We start from the raw sequence: 22113 nt of genomic DNA, 5'->3' as shown, positions 1-22113 counted from the left end.
CTCCCAGTGCCCATTGGAGTGTTCTCACCAAATCAATCAATTAGAACGTTGGCAACTCGCAACATAAGTGTGTAACCGCAAGGGAAGTAATTAATGAGTGTTTACCTGGGAGGACGCCGTTCGAACAGACAAGTGGCAGCCAGGGGGAGCATTCGTGTCCCGAAAGGAGACACTTCCCTTGCCTGGTTTCCCCCAGGGACCCCATGAACGGAGGCTGTTCACGGCGCTTACCATTCTGGGGGTCCCAGAGATTGGTGGGGACACTCTTTGGGGAATGTGGCGAAACCAACCTCGCCACTGTGCACTGGAGGAGCCTGGTTGCTCGCTTGCTCCCTTTGGACTATGGCCCTGCAGGTTAAAGCTTTTATTTTCCCTGCAGAAAGGCTTGTGTGCCTTTCTGCCGGGGTGTTCGGTAGATTCCAGCTACCGAACAAACTACCGTACGAGGGACCACATAGGAGCTGGAGTGTGCCGTCAAGTGACCGCCCAGAAGCTGCGGTTAACCGCAGCTTAATTGATGAACGCTGGGTGTCCTTTGTTCGTTTGCCGAACACGTGGCAGCGGCCATTTTAACTCCCGAACGGCTAGTAGTGTTCAGAGCTCAAACTATGGAACTGAAACGGACACTTTATTGCGGGAACACCGCTGAGCCGCCAGCCTCCTTACCTCGGCATTCGGTAGTGGAACCGACCGGCTGTTCATTCGGTAGTTTGACCGTATGAACAGCCTCACCTCAGATAGCAATGCCATGGAGCCTATTCGTGTAACGAAAGACTATGTGAAAGACTATGTGAAAGACTATGTGAAAGACTATGTGAAAGACTATGTGAAAGACTATGTGAAAGACTATGTGAAAGACTATGTGAAAGACTATGTGAAAGACTATGTGAAAGACTATGTGAAAGACTATGTGAAAGACTATGTGAAAGACTATGTGAAAGACTATGTGAAAGACTATGTGAAAGACTATGTGAAAGACTATGTGAAAGACTATGTGAAAGACTATGTGAAAGACTTTAGCTCCATGGCGATTGAACTATATGTATGATCTGAGCGCCATTCGGTAATAATGTGCGCTCAGATCTAAGCTATCTGGAGATATGTTGCATGTATGGTTTTTTTGTACTAAATGTGTCAGTGGGTAAATTTGTGTCTTTTACTGTCTTTTTGTCTGCCATGTGGGTAATGGAGTTTTGCCTCTGTCCTTGGAGATAATTGGATTACTTCTCCAATTATCTCCAGGCCAGGGAGGAGGGATTGTGATGCATTGTGGGATTGTTTAAAGGTCTATGTCTGTGATTGGTCCGTTTCCTATAGGTTTCCCAGTTTCCCATCTGGTCCCCTAGGGGAGTGTCCACCAGGTGGGAAACCTGCATAAAAGCCGGGCAGGTAGCCCCAGTAAATGAGTTCCTGCTTAACCCTTAAAGTGAAGTGTCGTCTCATTCATGAGGGGGATTTGATTGAATGCCGATTGCCAGGAGTGTAAGCTGTTCGTATGGCTTTTCCTGTCCGGCTGCTTCCAGTGTTCGTGTGTCTCTTGTTCGGGCGTTGGTGAATTCGTGTAGTTTGCAGGGGTGGCGGGAACTGGATACAAAGGGACTAGAGTTCCATTTCCGTCAGGAGGGCCCTGTGAGGGGACACAGAGTGGCGGGAACAGGGGACAAAGGGACTGGGGTTCCGGATCCGTTATACGACCCCAGGGAGGTGTAGGACCCAGGGAGGGGACATTGTCTTCATGTGTGATCCAACCCTTGCATGGGGAAAAGTATAAAGCAGAGTGTGGCCAATAAAGTTGTTGTTGTACCCCTGGAAGTGTGTGGCGTCCAGTTACTGGGGAAAATGGGTCTCTTCATACATTAATAGCAGAGGTAACCGGCCGGGTTACCCAGGGACTCAATTGGCTACACTAACGATTCCACTTCTATTCCCATTTCCTACATCCCATTTCTGGATCAGAGATCGGCTTGTGGGAATATCAGACACTGCTGCTTTCAGTGAAGATAATGACACAAAGCACCCAACATAAACGGTCACAATAATCAACACAAACACATTTCTACCTTAAATATGTTGAAAATCCCCAAGTTTTTCTTCATGATGTCAGATTTGAGGAATTCAGACATTTTCTCCAGTGTGTCATCCAAGTGATGGACAGAACAGATTCCAAAGGCAGCAGCCAGTCCCTGAGGAAAGAGTCATCAGACACAAGCTACACTGTAAAAGCACAGCTCAGGGTAAAGCAGGAGGGGAGCTCACACCACTATCGAAATAGCTAGTGGAGCCCTCCACCGTGCTTTCTCCATGGTATTAGGACATAGGGTATCGCACAAGTATAATGACGTACAATATGCTGTATGATAGCATGCTGCACACACTTACCTCCCGATCTGTCTCCTCCTGGTACCGTGCTGTTGCCAGCAGATCTTGAAGCTGTTTCCTCACCATGTCACGGTTCACACACATGCCCAACGTGGTGCCAATGCATCTGTACAGGAAATTCTAGGGAGAAGAGGAAATCATGAGGCCAGAGTCAGCTATTCCCGGATCAGAATTGGTGGAAGGAGGCAGAGTGCGTTTTGGTGGGTAAATTAGGGTGAGGACCTGTGTGAATAGAGAGTGTCATTCGGTTGAACCTCGCTCTTACAAAGTTAGAAAAAGAGACATCCACTGACCTTCTCAGTGGAAAAAACATTGTAGTTGGGGAGCTGTTTGTTCATGTCTATGGACAGCTGACATTTCCAAGCATCGTCTTCCACAGACTGCAGTGTGGCCACCAGGAACTGCATGGGGGGGGAACAGAGACATCAAAACAGGGGGAAATAAACACAAGGCAGTGTCAGGGGGGAAGGAGGTACAGGAGAAGAACACAAAACAGTGTCGGGGGGGAAGGAGGTGGAGGTACAGGAGAGGAACACAAGGCAGTGTCGAGGGGAAAGGAGGTGGAGGTACAGGAGAGGAACACAAGGCATTGTCGGGGGGGGAAGGAGGTACAGGAGAGGAACACAAGGCATTGTCGGGGGGGGGAAGGAGGTACAGGAGAGGAACACAAGGCATTGTCGGGGGGGGAAGGAGGTACAGGAGAGGAACACAAGGCATTGTCGGGGGGGAAGGAGGTACAGGAGAGGAACACAAGGCATTGTCGGGGGGGGAAGGAGGTACAAGAGAGGAACACAAGGCATTGTCAGGGGGGGAAGGAGGTACAGGAGAGGAACACAAGGCATTGTCGGGGGGGGGAAGGAGATACAGGAGAGGAACACAAGGCATTGTCGGGGGGGGAAGGAGGTACAGGAGAGAAACACAAGGCATTGTCGGGGGGGGGGGGGGGGAGGAGGTACAGGAGAGAAACACAAGGCATTGTCGGGGGGAAGGAGGTACAGGAGAGGAACAGAAAGCAGTAACAGGGCTGGAAGGAGGTCAAGGAGAGGAACACAAGGCAATGTCAAGGGTGGAAGGATGTACAGGAGAAAAACACAACGCAGAGTCGGGGGCGGGGGGAGGAGGTACAGGAGAGTAACACAAGGCAGTGTCAGGGCTGGAAGGAGGTACAGGAAAGGAACACAAGTCGGGAGGGGACAGAAGTACAGGAGAGGAACACAAGGCGGGGGGGAAGGAGGTACACGAGGGGAACACAAGACAGTGTCAGGGGGAAAGGAGGTACAGGAGAGGAAGACAAGGTAGTGTCTGGGGGGAAAGGGGGTACAGGAGAGGAACACAAGGCAGGGTCAGGGGGCGGGGGGACGAGGTACAGGAGAGGAACACAAGGCAGTGTCGGGGGAGGAGAGGTACAGGAGAGGAACACAAGGCAGTGTTGGGGGAGGTACAGGAGAGGAACAGAAGGCAGTGTCAGGGCTGGAAGGATGTACAAGAGAGGAACACCAGGCAATGTCAAGGGTGGAAGGAGGTACAGGAGAAAAACACAAGGCAGTGTCAGGACTGGAAGGAGGTACATGAGAAGAACACAAGTTGCTGTTTGGGGGTTAAAGGACTGGAATACAAGGCAGTGTAAAGGGAGAGAGGGAGTTTCGAAAGAACTAAACATGCATTTTTTGCTACAAAATAATAGTTAACAATTTTTTTTTATAAATTTTTATGTTGGTGTCCAGAGAGTGCCCAGGGGTTCCATAACGTAACTATGGAAGTACTAACACAATACACTACAAAGTGTTTCCAACTGCATGATCACAAGTTTAATTCCCGGCAGGACCTCCCTGCTTTCCGCTGTTTGAGGTGCATAGAATGAGTATTTGTAGATATGGAGTGATCACTGATAGACAACAGCTGCTATGGCCAAGTTAACAAATCACAATCGCCTGAAATGGAAAAAAACTATACATTTGGGATGAATTCAATGTGTTTAATGCAGAATCCAAGGCACTCTATATGGCAACATGTTCACACAAGTTATCTGGTCTCTCACTGCCCCCTAGAGGTAACATCTTGAATTTCCATGTCACTCACTGCACCCTTGTGGTTAAGTGTTCGCAAAATACCCTGAAATTGGGCAGTCTCGCACAGTCCCATACAGTACCGTAGTAGTCCCGTGTAATCCCAGTGTCGTAGTAGGTCAGTGTAGTCCCATACAGTACCATAATAGACCCATGTAGTCCCATACAGTACCGTAGTAGGCCGTTAGAAATATTACCTTAAGAAGTTTATCTTCCCACTCAATCTGTTGCAGGGGTTTCTCCGCAGCTTCTGAGCAAAGAGATTCATGAAAATAAATAAATAAATAAATAAATAAATAAATCACACATCCTGACAGTTTACAAACAAAGCAGAGAAAGGATTGCTACATCCCTGATCTAATACAGATTTACTCTCAGTCACCGTCACTTACAGGAGCATATGACTGCCGTGATATAGGTAGGGCAGCCTGCAGGGCAGGGAGATAGGTAGGACAGCGGGCAGGGCAGTGAATGAGGTACGGCACACTAACATCACACTCGCTGCACGTACCGCACTCCTCCTCCTCTCCCTCCAGCCTTCACACTAACATCACACTCGCTCCATGTACCACACTCCTCCTCTCCCTCCAGCCTTCACACTAACATCACACTCGCTCCATGTACCGCACTCCTCCTCTCCCTCCAGCCTTCACACTAACATCACACTCGCTGCACGTACCGCACTCCTCCTCTCCCTCCAGCCTTCACACTAACATCACACTCGCTCCATGTACCGCACTCCTCCTCTCCCTCCTTCTTGCTCCCAGTGCCTTGTTCCCAAAGATCAGCCAGCATACCTTCCAGACACTGGAGCAGCGCAGGAATCTCCTGGCTCCAACACTGGCCAACTGTTGGGTGGATGTTAATCTGCATAACATTAAGAAGACTCAGCGCTGCAGAGCTTCTCCCATCTCCTAGTTCCACTACGGCAGCTACCACCTGGTAAAGGTATAAGAATCATCAATAGATCTCCAGTGAATGCAGTCATTTCACAGGATCGTCTGGTAAAACACTCATCACTCTGCCCAATGGAGGGCAGATAGAACCCCACCTGCCGGCCATTACTACTCACACAGTAACCCCAACTCAGTTTCTTGTAAAAGTCCACACAATCAACGACCCTTCGCCCTGCTCTGGTCTCAGCTTCCGGTGCTGCTCACAGACATTTGCAGAATTGCTGGTATCAGACTACTGACAGATCTTGGTATTCGGAAGCAGAACCTTGCAGGCTCACAGGCTAGCCTCTTACACCAGGACCATGGACTCCTTGTCTGGGAAATCAACCTCCAGCCACCCAGAGCACCTTAGCACAAACATCTGGGCTAATCTTTACTGACACTTGAAGGGTCAACTTTGTGGGTCATAAAGCAATGTGGACAACGAAGGGTTAATATTGTGTGGGACTGGTGCAGTTTACAAAGTAGCGCGGTTATTGATGTGACTGGACTCAAAAGAGTTGCTTGTGTTTGTTTTAGGTTTAAAATGCAATTCCCCATCTCATGGTTCTCTGGGTAACCCGGGTCAATGTGGCAATCCGCAAGAACACTTTTACCTCCTGGCACTTTCCAGAGCTTTATCGAGTCTCTGCCGATAGCACTGCCCAGCCGCGAAGCACCAAATCTGACCTCTGGTGACCGGAATACTCGTCCTTCACAGCATAGGTAGCTGAGGGTATACTCTATTCAGTGGTGTCCTATACTAAGAACGCAGATGGACTTGCACCCTTCTCTGAGCCATTTGCTCAGCGTAGCCCAGACATTCTGGCACCAGCTGTGTGAATGTGCCAGCACTCCGACCAGTCTCCCATCAGGTCATTACATAAAAGGTGTTACAAAACAAGTAAAATAGTGTAACACCATATACTGTAAATATACTGCCAGTATCTCAATTAACCTGTATTGTCTTGTCTTGTTGTAGCTGGTTGATGGTTGGCTGCTAGGTGAGTAGCCATAAGGTACCAGATTGCTGCGGTAGCTTTTTGAGGTCAGTGGTGGCATAGAGAAGGGACGGACGTAGTAGCAGGTTCAGGTCTGGTACAAAAGTCAGGGACCAGGCACCCAGATCCTGTTACACATCCTTAACAGAGACTTAATAGTATTAGATCAGCACACCCTGAAATTGTTAAGAATGGATGGCCATTTCCCCTACAGCAAACATTCTCCTTTCTCAGGAGATTACAGCCTTCCAAAGCCAATACAACGGTCTGCTGACCACCAGAGAGAAACCTTGAAGATATACTTGCCCTTCGTGGAACAAAAAGAAAAGAGGTGGCTGTAAACCTGCACACTTTGGGCTCTATCAGGAGTAGCCTGTTTCACAGGCTGGGTTACTTACCAACAGACGGGCAAACAGAGCATGTGGTGGGGGAATGTTCCCTGTGGATAGAAACACATAATGAGCACAGAGACACATAATTTCAATTCCTAAACAGGGGCAAATGTTGGGGTGCAGAACAGGGCAGCTTGTGAACGGGGGTTGGGTGGAGGGGAACATAATGCACCGTCCAACACATGATGTGCCAGATGAAGACTGACAAAAGTATCAGACAGGGGGATGCAGAGATCACCGTTCAGGTTGTAGTTGATGAGAAACATTTCCACTCCTTCCTCCTGCTTCTTCTGCCCCAGCTGCACCAGGCTCTTACAGAGTGGGGTAACTGCATTGGTAAACTGAATGGGAACCAAAAACTCCAGAAGGTACGGCCAGAGAATCTGTAAAATAATAAGGAAAAGGATGTAACCAACAGCAAGTTCTTTGTCCACAGACAATGTACAGATACTCCATCACCGCAGGATCTTTCCTCAGACCCGGCATAGTGTGTCCATCAATGGTGGACCTCTCCTCAGATCCCGCACAGTATGTCCCTCCATAGAAAACCTCTCCTCAGACCCTGCATAGTATGTTCGTCAATAGAAGACAAACTTAACTCCAATTGGAGCTAACCTTTACTAATAAGCCATCAAGGGATATGAATTGAGCAAGGTACAGAAGACTTAAGGAAACCTGATTGGTTTGGAGAAATGCTATTACTTCGTAAACAGACGCTTATAGTCTCTATTATTACTAATGTCAACCTTTATGCATTCATCTTACTTCATATTGTATATATTGTGTATTAATATTGCTTGTGTATTTTATTGTACACTAACTGTAACAATGCAATGATTTGTGGACCCAGGACATACTTGAAAACAAGAGAAATCTCAATGTATCTTTACTGGTAAAATATTTTATAAATAAATATTGAAGGGCAGAGGATTTTCTACGTAATGGTACATTTTAATGTGGCTCTTTACCATGTGTGCATATATAGTATTTATTTAGTGCATCATTTTATATAACATAGCATTGCCTGATATTTTGTTATTCTTTGATAGACTGAAGGTTACTATTCAAATGTTTGTGTGATAAACCATCACTTACTAAATGCAGTGCTTAATAACACCCTCATGCAGTATACAGGGGTTACCCATATGTTTTGGACACATATATAAAAAGGGGGGAGGGAAGAAGTACAATAGTGCAGTACTGCTGAAATGGATATACAGAGAATCATTTAAAGAGTAATAAATGCTCACAATTGTAGAGCCTTTTCAACGTAAAAGGTTTATGTGCCTTTTGGTGGCAACACAACCTCTTCTGTGGACACCTGAAGTCCTCCAGTTAAATATCCATAGAACAGGAAACACAGGACATGGGGAATAGTGCATTATTTGAAGAACAAATAGGCAGCAGGCACCTGTTTAGGAACCCATATGTGGCAAACCTAGCCACTTCTGAACTACATTCAGTACAGGTTGTCCGTAGGCTGCAGATATAATGTATGACGTTAAATGTATATGTATTGTCCTATGGCCGTTCGCATGCTGGCAGCCGTATGCTGCCAGCATACAAAGCATTCATACGCCGAAACACGGCTATCCTGGCCGTTCGCCGTACGAATGTGGACTCCCCAGGTAGACCACACATTCACAGGTCGTGTGGCACCAATTAACCGGTTGCAACATTGTTGCAATCGGTAATTAAGGGCTCTCCTAGGTGGCCGTCGTTCGACTACCGACCATGCGGCGGTCGGCCATCTTGGATCCTTTGTCTCTGCAGCGGTGTTCGGTCGTCGAGAGCCTGGAACTGAAAACGGCTACTCAATGATCCGAACACCGCTGGACTTCCAGAGCGTTCGGGAGTTCCGCGTTCGGTACATTATATGTCCCGTACTTATTCGGTACTTTTAAACCCACTTTAATGTTTAACTGTATTATGTGCGGCGTTCGGTCAATTCAGCTGGGATCAGAGCGGTATTCTCACAAAGTGTGCGCTCCGACCCCAGCTATCTACCGAACGTTCCGTTATTCCAAAGTACCGAATATTGTGTGAATTATATATTTTAATGTCAATTGTCGGTTTTGCTGCACGAGGGGATAATCCACTTAATCGTCCATTTTAGTGGGAGTATCCTTCTCGTGCAGCAATGCCTGTTGGGAAAGTCACAGTGCATGTTGGGAGAAATCCCCTGGAATTACTGTCTGGAAACCCCTTGCATGGGGAACTGTATAAATATGCTTGTGAATAAACCGAGTTAGTTGACTCCCAACCTGTGTTTCGTCCGGTTATTGGGAGGATTGGGAACATTGCCTTGCTTTCTATTCTGACTGTGGATTTCCTGGATGTACCAACGGATATCATATGCTATTACACTGCATTCCGTTACAATTGGTGGCAAGCGACGGGATCCGAACCTTACAGCCGAAAAAGCAGCGTTCGTGTAAACTGGAACTACCGAACAAGGAAAGCAAGGGCAATTCGTATGGAGATTGATTATACCATACTAAAACGACAAACTTTAAAAGAGCTACTGGAAGCCAGGGGTAAGATAGCCAGCAACAAATCTAAGGCTGTGCTGATCGCTGAACTGATGGAGGGAGACAGAGCACGCAGCGCTACACCCCCACCAGCCATGGAAGAGACCCCATTCCAAAAAGAGCTACGAACCAGGTTGGCGTTCTTACCGCAACCAGTACCGCTGGAAATATTGACCGTGATGGTATCGGATGTACAGGATTATCTGATGGCAACCAGCACACCAGCGACACCGCCTAGGGCAGAATCTGTTACTGCCTCCACTTACGGACAGGTAAAGCCCAAAGTCCCACATCACGCATTTAAAGCGTTTTGTGAAGAAAAGGACGAAATTGATGGGTATTTGCAGGACTTTGAGCGGCTGTGCGATTTGCACGATTTGGAACCCGCAACATGGGTGCCGCTGCTGGCAGGCAAATTATCGGGTAGGGCGGCTGAAGCCTACCGTGCTGTACCCCGAGAGGACAGCAAGGATTACCCCAAAGTAAAGAGGGCGATCTTGGAGAGGTATGCTATTACCCCAGAGGCGTACCGGCGGAAATTCCGGGGCTTGCGCAAGCCTGAGAAAGACTCTCATGCAGAATGGGCGCACAAGCTGGACCAAGCATCACTAGGCTGGATACAGTCCATCAACGCTACTAACATGGAGGAGTTGAGGCAGTTAATGCTGCTGGAACAGTTTTTTAATGGTTTGTCCCCAGAAGCACAAGAATGGGTGAGAGACCGTAAACCACTCACCCTACCCGAAGCCGCTAAATTGGCGGATCAGCATTTTGATGCCAGGAGGCATCACGGTGCCCAAAATAAGACTCTCCCTCGGATTACAGGGCCGCCCAATAATTTTATCCCTACCGGCCCCACCGCACCCCTGCACAGGCCGGCACTGAATACTCCACCAACCCCCTCCCGATACAACGGCCAGGCTAACATTCAGTGTCACACCTGCAAGCAGTGGGGGCACATTTCTCGAGAGTGCACCCAAAACCGGAGCCGACAAGCTTGGAATCAGGTGCGACAAAATTTGGCACCCAGGGCTGCTGCGCACCATTACCAGATAGCACCCGCCACCCAAGAACTGCTGAGCGCTCAAATTGAGGAGCCTCTAGGGGTGCTGCACGAAGTAATGTCAGTCCGAGCCACCAACAACTGACAACATCATCGGCAGCTAGTAACCCTGGAGGGGAAGGAGGTACAAGGGCTCCGGGATTCGGGAGCCACTTTAACTTTGGTTGCACCACATTTGGTACCAGGCGCAACCCACACTGGCGGCTCCGTGGCAGTACGGGTGGCCGGGGGAGCAGTATACCGGCTACCTACTGCCAAAGTTCATTTGGATTGGGGTGTGGGAGAGGGGACCGTAGAAGTGGGGCTGATGCAGAATTTACCTGCCGATGTTGTACTGGGGAATGACTTGGGCCAAATGACTTCCGCTTTTATTCCCCAGGCTCCGTACCAGGAGGCCCTTCCCGTAACCACCCGGCAACAGGCTCGCACCACGGCTACACCGATACACTCTGAGGCTCAGGTAAGAGACCATGTTCCCCAACTGACCCCCATGTCCTGGGATACCCCGACTACCTTTGCGACCGAAGTCCAGACCGATCCCACTCTCCAAGTATATAGGGACCGGGCACAAACAGACCAAGCAGGGTCAGAGGGGGAGCGGTTCATCTGGGAGAAAGAGTTGCTATACCATGTCACGGCAAAAGATGTGGGGGGATCTGTCACCTTGACTAATAAACAGCTAGTGGTACCCCAGAAGTATAGACAGGAGCTGCTGAGAATTGCTCATGACATCCCCTTGTCAGGACACCTAGGGATGACCCGTACCCGATACCGCCTGACACATGCCTTCTTCTGGCCCGGGATCTCTCAGGATGTGCGCCAGTATTGCACCTCCTGCGATGTCTGCCAGCGTGTAGGTAAACGAGGGGACCGCCAAAAAGCCAGGCTATGCCCCCTACCCATCATAGCGGAACCCTTCAGCCGAGTAGCAGTGGATATCGTAGGGCCCCTGCCAAAACCCAGTCCCTCTGGCAAAAGATATATCCTAACTATAGTGGACTACGCCACCAGGTACCCCGAAGCTGTGGCCCTCTCTAATATCCACGCTGAGACCGTAGCGGAAGCCTTAATGAAGGTATTTTCCCGAGTAGGTTTTCCCCAAGAGATAATCTCGGACCGAGGTACCCAATTTACGGCCGAAGTTACCCAACATATGTGGAAGGTGTGTGGCATTAAGCCAATAGTTAATTCCGCCTACCACCCTCAGTCTAATGGGCTATGTGAGAGGTTCAACGGGACGCTGAAGCAGATGCTTCGGACGTTCGGGGAAACCCACAAAGACTGGGAGAGGTTTCTGCCTCACCTACTCTTTGCCTATAGAGAGGTTCCCCAGGAGTCGACAGGATTCTCCCCGTTTGAACTACTATTTGGGAGGAGGGTGCGAGGACCCTTGAACTTGATTAGGGAACACTGGGAGGGAGAGAGTACCACTAACGAAACCCCTATCATATCATACGCCCTGGAGTTCAGGGACCGTCTGGAGGCGCTAACTCAGGCTGTACACACCAACCTCCAGGCGGCCCAGCAACGCCAGCGACGCTGGTACGATAGAGGAGCCAGGGACCGCAGCTTTCAGGTGGGACAGAAGGTTTTGATCTTAAAGCCCGTCCGCACAGATAAACTGCAGGCCATCTGGCAAGGCCCATATCAGGTAGTGGAGCAGCGATGCGACACTACCTATGTGATCGGCCCCTGCTCAGGGGTAGGGAAGAGACGCATGCTCCACGTGAACATGCTCAAGCCCTACCATGAGAGGATCGAGGATGTGACGGCAATCTGTGCCTCCTCCTTAGAGGATCAGGAAAACTTACCCTTACCCGACCTACTAGAACCCGAGGAACAGATAGAGCCCTCCCGGGGAGTTCAGCTGGGGGAGCGGCTAAGCCCCCAGGAGCGTGCCCAGGTACAGGCGCTGATTGTAGCAAAGGGGACTACCTTCTCCAATTTACCTGGATACACTCCGCTAGCCACCCACCGAGTGGAGACCCCGGGACAGCTACCTATGCGCCAGGCTCCATATAGGGTTCCGGAATCCGTCCGTACCCATATGAAAGCCGAACTAGACGAAATGCTACAGCTAGGGGTTATCGAACCCTCCGATAGCCCCTGGGCATCGCCAGTAGTCCTGGTGCCTAAAAAGGATGGCACCACCCGATTCTGTGTTGACTACCGGAGGCTAAATGACAAAACGGTGTCTGATGCCTACCCGATGCCCCGGATAGACGAGCTGTTAGATAAGATGGCACGAGGCCAGTACCTCACTACCATTGATTTGTGTAAGGGGTACTGGCAGATCCCTCTAGCCGATGACGCCATCCCCAAGTCGGCGTTTGTCACCCCGTTTGGCCTGTACCAGTTCAAGGTCATGCCTTTCGGGATGAAAAACGCTCCGGCTACCTTTCAGCGGATGGTAGATCGGCTACTGGACGGTTTTCAGGAGTATGCCTGTGCCTATCTAGATGATATAGCCATCTTTAGCCAGAACTGGGAAGACCACCTACACCACATAGGGGCGATCCTAGATCGCATTGGGGAGGCTGGGTTAACGCTAAAACCTAGCAAGTGCCACATAGGTATGGCCGAGGTGCAGTATCTGGGCCACCGTGTAGGGTGTGGGCAGCAGAGGCCCGAGCCAGCCAAGATTGAGGCCGTAGCCAAGTGGCCTACCCCCAGGACTAAGACCCAGGTGCTGGCGTTCTTAGGGACAGCCGGCTATTACAGAAAGTTTGTTCCCGACTATAGCACCCTGGCCAAACCCCTAACCGACCTGACGAAAAAGAACCTTCCCCGACTGGTTGTCTGGGCCCCAGAGTGTGAGCAGGCATTCCAACAACTCAAGACTGCTCTCACCAATGCTCCTGTGTTAACTGCTCCTGATCCAACTAAAAGATTTCTTGTTCACACAGACGCTTCAATGTTTGGATTGGGGGCAGTACTGAGCCAAGTGGGAGCCGATGGCGGAGAACACCCCGTAGCTTATTTAAGCCGCAAGTTGCTGCCTCGTGAAGTGAGCTACGCCGCCATCGAGAAAGAATGCCTGGCCGTGGTGTGGGCCCTTAAAAAGTTACAGCCATATTTGTACGGACAACCTTTTTCCTTACTCACAGATCACAACCCGTTAGTGTGGCTAAACCGTGTGTCTGGAGACAATGCCAGGCTGCTGCGCTGGAGCTTGGCGCTGCAGCCCTTTGACTTTACTATCCATTACCGGCCAGGAAAACAAAACGGTAACGCTGACGGGTTATCCAGACAGACTGAACTCGAGAAGTGATCTGTGAGTACTCTCCCGGACATCCCCAAGCCGATCCGTTGGGATCAGACTGTGTATGCCGGCTTGGTTCTGGGGGAGCATTGTGGCAAACCTAGCCACTTCTGAACTACATTCAGTACAGGTTGTCCGTAGGCTGCAGATATAATGTATGACGTTAAATGTATATGTATTGTCCTATGGCCGTTCGCATGCTGGCAGCCGTATGCTGCCAGCATACAAAGCATTCATACGACGAAACACGGCTATCCTGGCCGTTCGCCGTACGAATGTGGACTCCCCAGGTAGACCACACATTCACAGGTCGTGTGGCACCAATTAACCGGTTGCAACATTGTTGCAATCGGTAATTAAGGGCTCTCCTAGGTGGCCGTCGTTCGACTACCGACCATGCGGCGGTCGGCCATCTTGGATCCTTTGTCTCTGCAGCGGTGTTCGGTCGTCGAGAGCCTGGAACTGAAAACGGCTACTCAATGATCCGAACACCGCTGGACTTCCAGAGCGTTCGGGAGTTCCGCGTTCGGTACATTATATGTCCCGTACTTATTCGGTACTTTTAAACCCACTTTAATGTTTAACTGTATTATGTGCGGCGTTCGGTCAATTCAGCTGGGATCAGAGCGGTATTCTCACAAAGTGTGCGCTCCGACCCCAGCTATCTACCGAACGTTCCGTTATTCCAAAGTACCGAATATTGTGTGAATTATATATTTTAATGTCAATTGTCGGTTTTGCTGCACGAGGGGATAATCCACTTAATCGTCCATTTTAGTGGGAGTATCCTTCTCGTGCAGCAATGCCTGTTGGGAAAGTCACAGTGCATGTTGAAGAAATCCCCTGGAATTACTGTCTGGAAACCCCTTGCATGGGGAACTGTATAAATATGCTGCTTGTGAATAAACCGAGTTAGTTGACTCCCAAACTGTGTTTCGTCCGGTTATTGGGAGGATTGGGAACATTGCCTTGCTTTCTATTCTGACTGTGGATTTCCTGGATGTACCAACGGATATCGTATGCTATTACACTGCATTCCGTTACACCATAGTATGCTGGCTCCAAGTTTTCGCACAGTATGTCAAGTAACTAGTGACAAACACCCTTTTTCTATCCAGACCCAGAAGTGCAGAAGCTAGGCCAGAATACTCTTATTGTGGTAGTAAATTTACACTTTAATTTTGTTAAAAAACAAATTCAATAACATAGAAATTAAAAAAACAAAAAAAAAACATTTAAAGTAATGTTGTGCCTCCGAGACACGTTTCACCCAATGTCTGGGGGCTTCCTCCATTGATTGTGAGCATTCATTACTCTTTAAATGTTTCTCTGTACATCAATTTCAGCAATATTGCACTGTTGTACTTCTTTATGATGATGATCACTATGGCTTTATGTCCAGAACATGTGGGTAACATGTACACACAACCGGTTTTACCAGGTTCGAAGACCAGAAACATCAATACATGCGGTTTCGGAACTTACCACCTATTTTTGTGTGTTTCCACTCATTTTGTCTGTTTTACCTTTTTTCAGTTCGGGAGTACTTCATACAAACAATTTCCCTTTGTCTCCTGCACAAGAACCACCCCTGTACCCTATTAGAACGTTCACACCAGCAACATAAGTGCAAAAAGGCAAGGGAATTAATTAATGCAACCCCTGGGTAGCGGCCATCTTGTCTCCTGAACATGGGCAGCGGTGCTTGGTTGTCGAGTGCCTAGAACTCTTTTCGGCTAGGCACTCGCACGAACAATCTATTTACCGGCCACCTACACGAACGACGTTCGGGAGATATGAACTATCGAACAGGGGGAGCATTCGTATCCTGAAATGAAGCGATTCCCTTGCATGGTGTTCGCACAGGAACCCCCCGAACAGAGACAGAAACTTTACCTCAATGGCATTCACGTTTACCGAACCGATATAAGTGATCTTTGGATGTGTTATACACTTAGATCAGGGCTATCCGGGGATGTACTTTTTGTGGGGTTCCTGAGTATGGTGGGGACACTTTTGGGGTACTGTATATTTTGTATGGATTCTCTGTACCTGAGAGGTAATTGTATTACAGGTTTTTCACACACAATTATTGCTCAGGCACAGAGGATACTGGTAATGAAAACCCTGTATTTGTGCTTTGAAAACCCCATGTAGGGGTCTGGGCATAAAAGCCGTGTGTGGCCTGAATAAAATCAGTTGATTCCCAGGACTATGTTTTGTCTGGTTACTAGGGAATGGATGTCTGCTTGTGTTAATGGTTCCAGAGTGGTTGAAGGAAGGAATTAGCGGAGCTAGCGGAATTAGCTACAGGCACCAGAGAGAGACAGTACACAATTCGTTGATGAGAATAATGAGAGGTCGTTCTAGTCCGTAATATAGAGTAGTTGTTGGAGGTAAGAGGAAAAGATTGAGTGGTGGATTAGTTTGATCCCAAGGACAAAACAGCCTGTTCAAACTGCATAATGCAAGTCTCCTGACAGATAACGTCTAGCACCCTGTATTGTCCGATCCAAGATTAGATCATCATCATCATCATCTCCCCCTTTAACAAGATTGCAAAGCTACTCCATCACTAGGGCCACAACATGGACTGCCTAAGAGAAGAAATTATAAATTATATCCCTATATATAGCTGGTCCACCCTCCTCAAATCAACATGTATAGTCCCCTCCACTTAAATTTCACTGTACATTAAAAGGGACAACCAGGGTCTGCTAGAATCCAGGAAGTGACTCTAGTTGCTGTCTGATTGACAGCCACCAGAGGCAGTCTTAGTCCTGCAAAGTAATTATTGCAGTTTCTCAAAAACTGTAATGTTTGACATAGCAGGACTAAGAGGGACAGGGACATTGCACCCAGATCACTTCAATAAGATGATGTGGGTGTCTTTAGTGTCCCTTTAAAGGACCACTAAGGTCATCTCAATAAAGGTGTTAAGGGTGCAGTGTCCCTGTCCTTTTAACCCCACGATGTAAAACATTTCTGGTTTGTTTGTTTTTTAAATTGCAATGTTTCCATTGCAGGGTTAAACCCACCTCTAGTGGCACTTCATTGCACTGACCACGTAAAACCATCCACGTGACGTTGAAACCCCATAGGAAAGCATGAATTCAATGCAAACCTACAGGGAAGCTTGCATTCGCAATCTGCGAAGAGATGGGACCAGGCCAGAAGACGCCAAGGGAGTCTTGGCGCTGGAAAAGGTTAAGTAAAATGTAAACTTTTATTCATTTTATGCAAACGGGTAAGGATCGGAATATACCAAGTGCCAGGGACAATACAAACCTGCATTTTTTAATTAAGAGGGGCGAGAGGCAGATTTGTATATTCCTATTACTCTACCTTAGAGCATTGATCCTACAGCGAAGTGATAAAACACATTATGGTCTTCCAATTAATAAAGAGCTTGGCATACATGTACAGGGCCTCCTCGATTCCGAAATCACCACAGATTCCCCCCACACAAAAGGATCTTGCCTGAAATCCTGAAACTAAACATGAAAGCAGCCCATCCCACATCCCTAAATGGTTAATTGCTTTCCAGATCAAGGAATGCACAGGAGCTGGTCCTGTACCACCCAGTTCTAGGAATTCTCTATCTGATTGAGTCAGACAGTAAGTACTCACATTGGTCATTCGGTCCACAGTGGTGCTGATCAGATATAAAGTACTGATGCTGATGCGCCGCACATTCTCTTCAGTAACGTCGTCGGGCTCAGAGTTCTGTCTACGGACCTGGACACACAAGTAAAGTAACCTGTAAGTAGCACTTGGTATAAAAAAATAAAATAAATAAAACCTCCCAGCACCCAACGATCTGCCCCGTACCGTCAGCTCTGGAGATGTGCAGCACAGCCTGATGAGATACTCTAACAGAACCTCTCCCCCGGCCTGCTCCAGGTAGCCATGGTGGGCCATAGCACTAATCAGCTGAACCATTGCTCGTCTCACCTGCGGAAGGAGAAAAGGAACGTGCTGGTAGGGTAAGAGAGAGAGCCTGTTCACATGTACAGATTGTTCTATTCTCACATACAGAGAGTGAAACCTCTATCTATTAACGTATACATTACATGACATAACTTCATTCTATTAAATCGACAGCAAGCACCAAAATCACTTCATCCCCATTCTCAATGAGAAGCTTCCGACCTGCCCTACATCCCCATTCTCAATGAGAAGCTTCCGACCTGCCCTACATCCCCATTCTCAATCAGAAGCTTCCGACCTGCCCTACATCCCCATTCTCAATCAGAAGCTTCCGACCTGCCCTACATCCCCATTCTCAATCAGAAGCTTCCGACCTGCCCTACATCCCCATTCTCAATCAGAAGCTTCCGACCTGCCCTGCATCCCCATTCTCAATCAGAAGCTTCCGACCTGCCCTACATCCCCATTCTCAATCAGAAGCTTCCGACCTGCCCTACATCCCCATTCTCAATCAGAAGCTTCCGACCTGCCCTGCATCCCCATTATCTATAAGAGAGAGAGAGAGTCCAACCTGCCCTTCATCCCATTCTACATAAAAAGCATTGGATAGTCATCAATCCTGATGCACTAAGCACTGTATTTCAGATTAGAGTGTTCCTTGGGGGGGGGGGGGGGGGGGAGAGAGAGAGAGAGAGAGAGAGAGAGAGAGAGAGAGAGAGAGAGAGAGAGAGAGAGAGAGAGAGAGAGAGAGAGAGAGAGAGAGAGAGAGAGAGAGAGAAACCTAATTTGCCATTTCTTTGTGACTCTTTACAGCTCAGTCACATGAAAACTCAGTATTTGCTAATTAATGAAGTTCCCAAGAGGCAGACAATTACCTTGTTATTGCCATCCTGTAACGGCTGTTTCACTGCTGCTACAATCAGAGGCTTCTTAGACTCCATATACGAGGCTGTGAGGACAAGCAGTGATTTAGTTACAGCAAGGAAGACTTATGCACACCATGTGTATGTGGTATAGTGAAAACACATATGTACGTCAAAACACACACAACCCTGTGATCTCACACACCCTGTACCACACAAACACACACCATGTGTTGCGAACCTATGCTTTTTATCTGGGTCCCCCGGCATTCTCTGCCTACGACACTGTACACACGCACACTGCAGGGTTTTGTCGGAAACCAAATTTGTCTGTGAATGCCGAATTTGGCGCATAATAATTAAGTTTTTAGTCACGCAAATAAGGCTAATATAGCTCCTGTCCTTGACCTCGGTATTCTCTCTGCCTACTCTACTGTTAGCCCGGTATGCAGCTTGTCGATTGTGTTATAGACTGCATGTTTAGGTAGCATGCCTGATACCATGTACCCCACACAGACACACCATGTACTCCACACCAACACACACACAGAAAAACACAAATACCATGATCTCAAACACCATGTATCCCACACCAATACACACAAAACCCTGAGGTCCCACACACCTCATCAACATGCAGACACATAGTGATCTCTCGTACACACAGTCATCGTGATCACACACGTAAAGTATGATTTGCACTCACAGACACACACTGTACACATCACAGGAATCGGGACTACTGCACATTATCAGTAATACAGGCTGCCACCATGACTCACTAGCAGAGTTGATCACTTGTTTCAGGATTAGGAGGGTTCCTACACGGAGTTTTGGATTACTCGTCTCCAATTTAGGAAGTAGAAAGGAGAGCAGGAGATCCGGGTATTTGGAGGCTGCCAAACAAAGCGAGAGCAGAGTTAAACTTCTGGATTTGGTGTTATGAGAGCAGTCTGGCCGTGGAGGGATTGAGTCAGGGGTGTGAGAGCAGTCTGGCCGTGGAAAGATGGGTCAGAATGTTTGAGAGCATTCTGGCCGTGGAAGAATTGGGTCAGGGGGTGTGAGAGCAGTCTGGCTGTGGAGGGATTGGGTCAGGGGGTGTGAGAGCAGTATGGCCGTGGAGGAATTGGGTCATGGGGTGTGAGTGCAGTCTGGCCGTGGAGGGATTGGGTCAGGGGGTGTGAGAGCAGCCTGGCCGTGGGGAATTAGGTCAGGGGGTGTGAGAGCAGCCTGGCCGTGGGGAATTAGGTCAGGGGGTGTGAGAGCAGCCTGGCCGTGGGGGATTGGGTCAGGGGGTGTGAAGGGATTCCTGCTAGATTCCCTTCTCAGATTCCGACTAGACTGAGCACTCATCATAAAAATCTGTACTTCACGGATCCTTTTCCAACACATATTGATCACTCAGTTACTTCCTGGCTGTATAAAGCATCCGATAGTAAAATAAGTGTATTTTGGCATTGGCTTTACAGAAACACAATAGTAATAATAGCATAGTGTAGCAATTGGTCTTTGGGCAGCAATCCTACTGAACCCCTATTGTCTACGTAACATACAGATGTGTCAGTCCCCTGCTGGTGTATACACATTGCAAAGGCTTAAGAACATCTTTCTGTGATCAAGTATGGTGGCTCTGCTACGAGTGTGAGCACAGCGTCCTCTCCTTGCTAAGTCTCCAGCCAAAGATGGGAGATCAGTCCTACACTGAAAACTAGCAGGAGCCAGTTGTGAGTGTGTATATGTCATACAAGCATTTGGATGGCTCTATGGAGACGCAATACTTTCAAAAAGGATGGAAGTAGAGCAATAGGACACAGTGGTTATGGTGCTTGGTATGTTCCTATGAAACTGATTTTGAGGCTGGATCACCTCACCATACGTTTTTACATGGACACTGTGACCACACTTCCCGGTTTTTATGAATGTGTCCCAGCGTCCCGAGAATGTTTCTCGGGACGCATAAATGTCTCAGTAAAAAAAAATTACAAATAAAAATAAAATAAAAATCCCCTGCCTGTGGTTCTGAGAAGGAGCAGAAGAAAGGAGCAAAAAGTAACAAGAGGGAGCAGAAAGTAACAGGAGGGAGTCAAGGAGGAGAGAAGAAAAAACATTAGAAAAGAAGATTGGGGCAGGAAGGACAACTTGGAAGACAAGTAAAGGTTCACTTCATCCTGGACACTAAATCGAGAGCGTTGGTACCTTGGTCTGGCAGGCAGACTTTGAGACTTTAGACCCTCATCTCCCCATGTAAAATAATTTAAAAAATAAAAAACTTTTTAAAATGTAATATTTGAGATTTAGACATATTGGGCATTTTTGAAGGAACACTCTGTTCACCATGATAATCACCTAAATTAGGTTGTTATGGTGCCAGTAGGCCCCTGGGTGCTCTATTGCCTTAAGGGGTTTAAATGTTCTTTTACACCCTTTATGGGGAGCTATCAATTGACTTAGAGCATCAGATGACCGCTCTACCCCTTCCCGGCGGCCCTCTGCGTTTCCTGAAACTGTTTCAGATGCTGAATGCACCTAGGCAACCTGGGGATCTGGTGCTGGAGATAGCCTTTAGGTTTAAACCATTTGTTAGCGATTTAACCCCATAAAGGAAAGAGCGCCCATGGGCCTCCTGGCACCATGACATCTTTATTTAAAAAGAGTTGTTATGGTGGCCAGAATGTTCCTTTAATTTGAAAATACAAACATACTCCTGACACTATGGTTGGAAGTTTGTATGGTTGTAGGTGTCTTAAAAAGGTGTTTTTACTTCCCTTATTTCCAGCGCCTCCGGTCTTGTCGCCGCTCGCCCTGCTTCGACTCCTTGGCTAATGGGTGTCCTGTTTTTTGGTTTTTTTTTTCAAAATCTGGTCACTCTTTACATGGACCCAAAACACACAGAGAAGATCTCTGCGCCTTCCCCGTTGACACTGCATTTAATATATATATAATTTAAAGGTAAAAGGAGTTCCAACTATACTAATCGTTCTTATGGATCCAAGAGTACTCCCCAATGGAGCCCGAAGACTTATGTTGAAGCTGTCCAATCCAAACCATACAATTCCTTCAATCAAAACCACTATGCCAGAAATAATCATCACCAGAAAGAGAAAGGCACTCGTTATACCGCCAATACATCACATCGTGACCGATGGAGGAGACAGGACAACCCCAATTTTATCCCCATATTGGAGACCACAGACCGAGGTTCCATGGAGAGGTCAGGTCCCCTGGTTAAGCATGGGGAACTAGGAGCGCGTCCCAAACTCCCCAGAGTACTCAACCAAGACAATCCAATTGAGGCTCATTTTTTAGAAGAGAGCCCTATGGATCGACCCAAAACGTTCCCACTTTTTTCCAAAATAGGGAGCAAGAAAAGAGATGCACCCACAGGGGAACGAGAGGAAAGGGAAACAAACCCCAACAAGATGAGATGCCTCCCATAACTGGAATTTTCAACCTATCCACCCATGTATTGACCGCACCTGAGATCTCCCTACTCAACAAGGGTCTGAGTTTTGCTCCTTTTAGGAACCCAGATATCCTAGATTTATTTCGAGATCTTAACCAATTTATTAGAAAATTAACCTGAACCAGGTCGTTTAATATCAAGGAGGCCAATAGCGTCCAAACGGCTTCGATTTTTCTAAATGATCCACAAGATAAAATCATTCTGAAGAATCTGATGAGTCTACTAAAT

The 22113-nt window shown here is 47.9% G+C and overlaps 1 protein-coding gene across 1 annotated transcript in view; it reads right to left on the bottom strand.

Moving 5' to 3' along the window:
• Positions 1–22113, bottom strand: part of MROH1 (maestro heat like repeat family member 1) — a 143663-nt gene that overhangs the window by 119863 nt on the left and 1687 nt on the right. The window contains exons 2-12 of the mRNA XM_063450889.1: positions 19205–19318; positions 18435–18508; positions 17461–17583; positions 17260–17367; positions 7012–7156; positions 6780–6820; positions 5243–5384; positions 4643–4695; positions 2673–2780; positions 2380–2499; positions 2061–2183 (exon numbers count right to left, since the gene is read on the bottom strand). Of these exons, the coding sequence (XP_063306959.1) occupies positions 2061–2183; positions 2380–2499; positions 2673–2780; positions 4643–4695; positions 5243–5384; positions 6780–6820; positions 7012–7156; positions 17260–17367; positions 17461–17583; positions 18435–18508; positions 19205–19318 (1151 nt within the window). The remainder of the gene's footprint in view (positions 1–2060; positions 2184–2379; positions 2500–2672; positions 2781–4642; positions 4696–5242; positions 5385–6779; positions 6821–7011; positions 7157–17259; positions 17368–17460; positions 17584–18434; positions 18509–19204; positions 19319–22113) is intronic.

This window comes from Pelobates fuscus, chromosome 4, assembly GCF_036172605.1.
Source record: "Pelobates fuscus isolate aPelFus1 chromosome 4, aPelFus1.pri, whole genome shotgun sequence".
Classification (NCBI taxonomy): Eukaryota; Metazoa; Chordata; class Amphibia; order Anura; family Pelobatidae; genus Pelobates; species Pelobates fuscus.
This window is presented reverse-complemented; position numbering and strand designations above follow the sequence as displayed.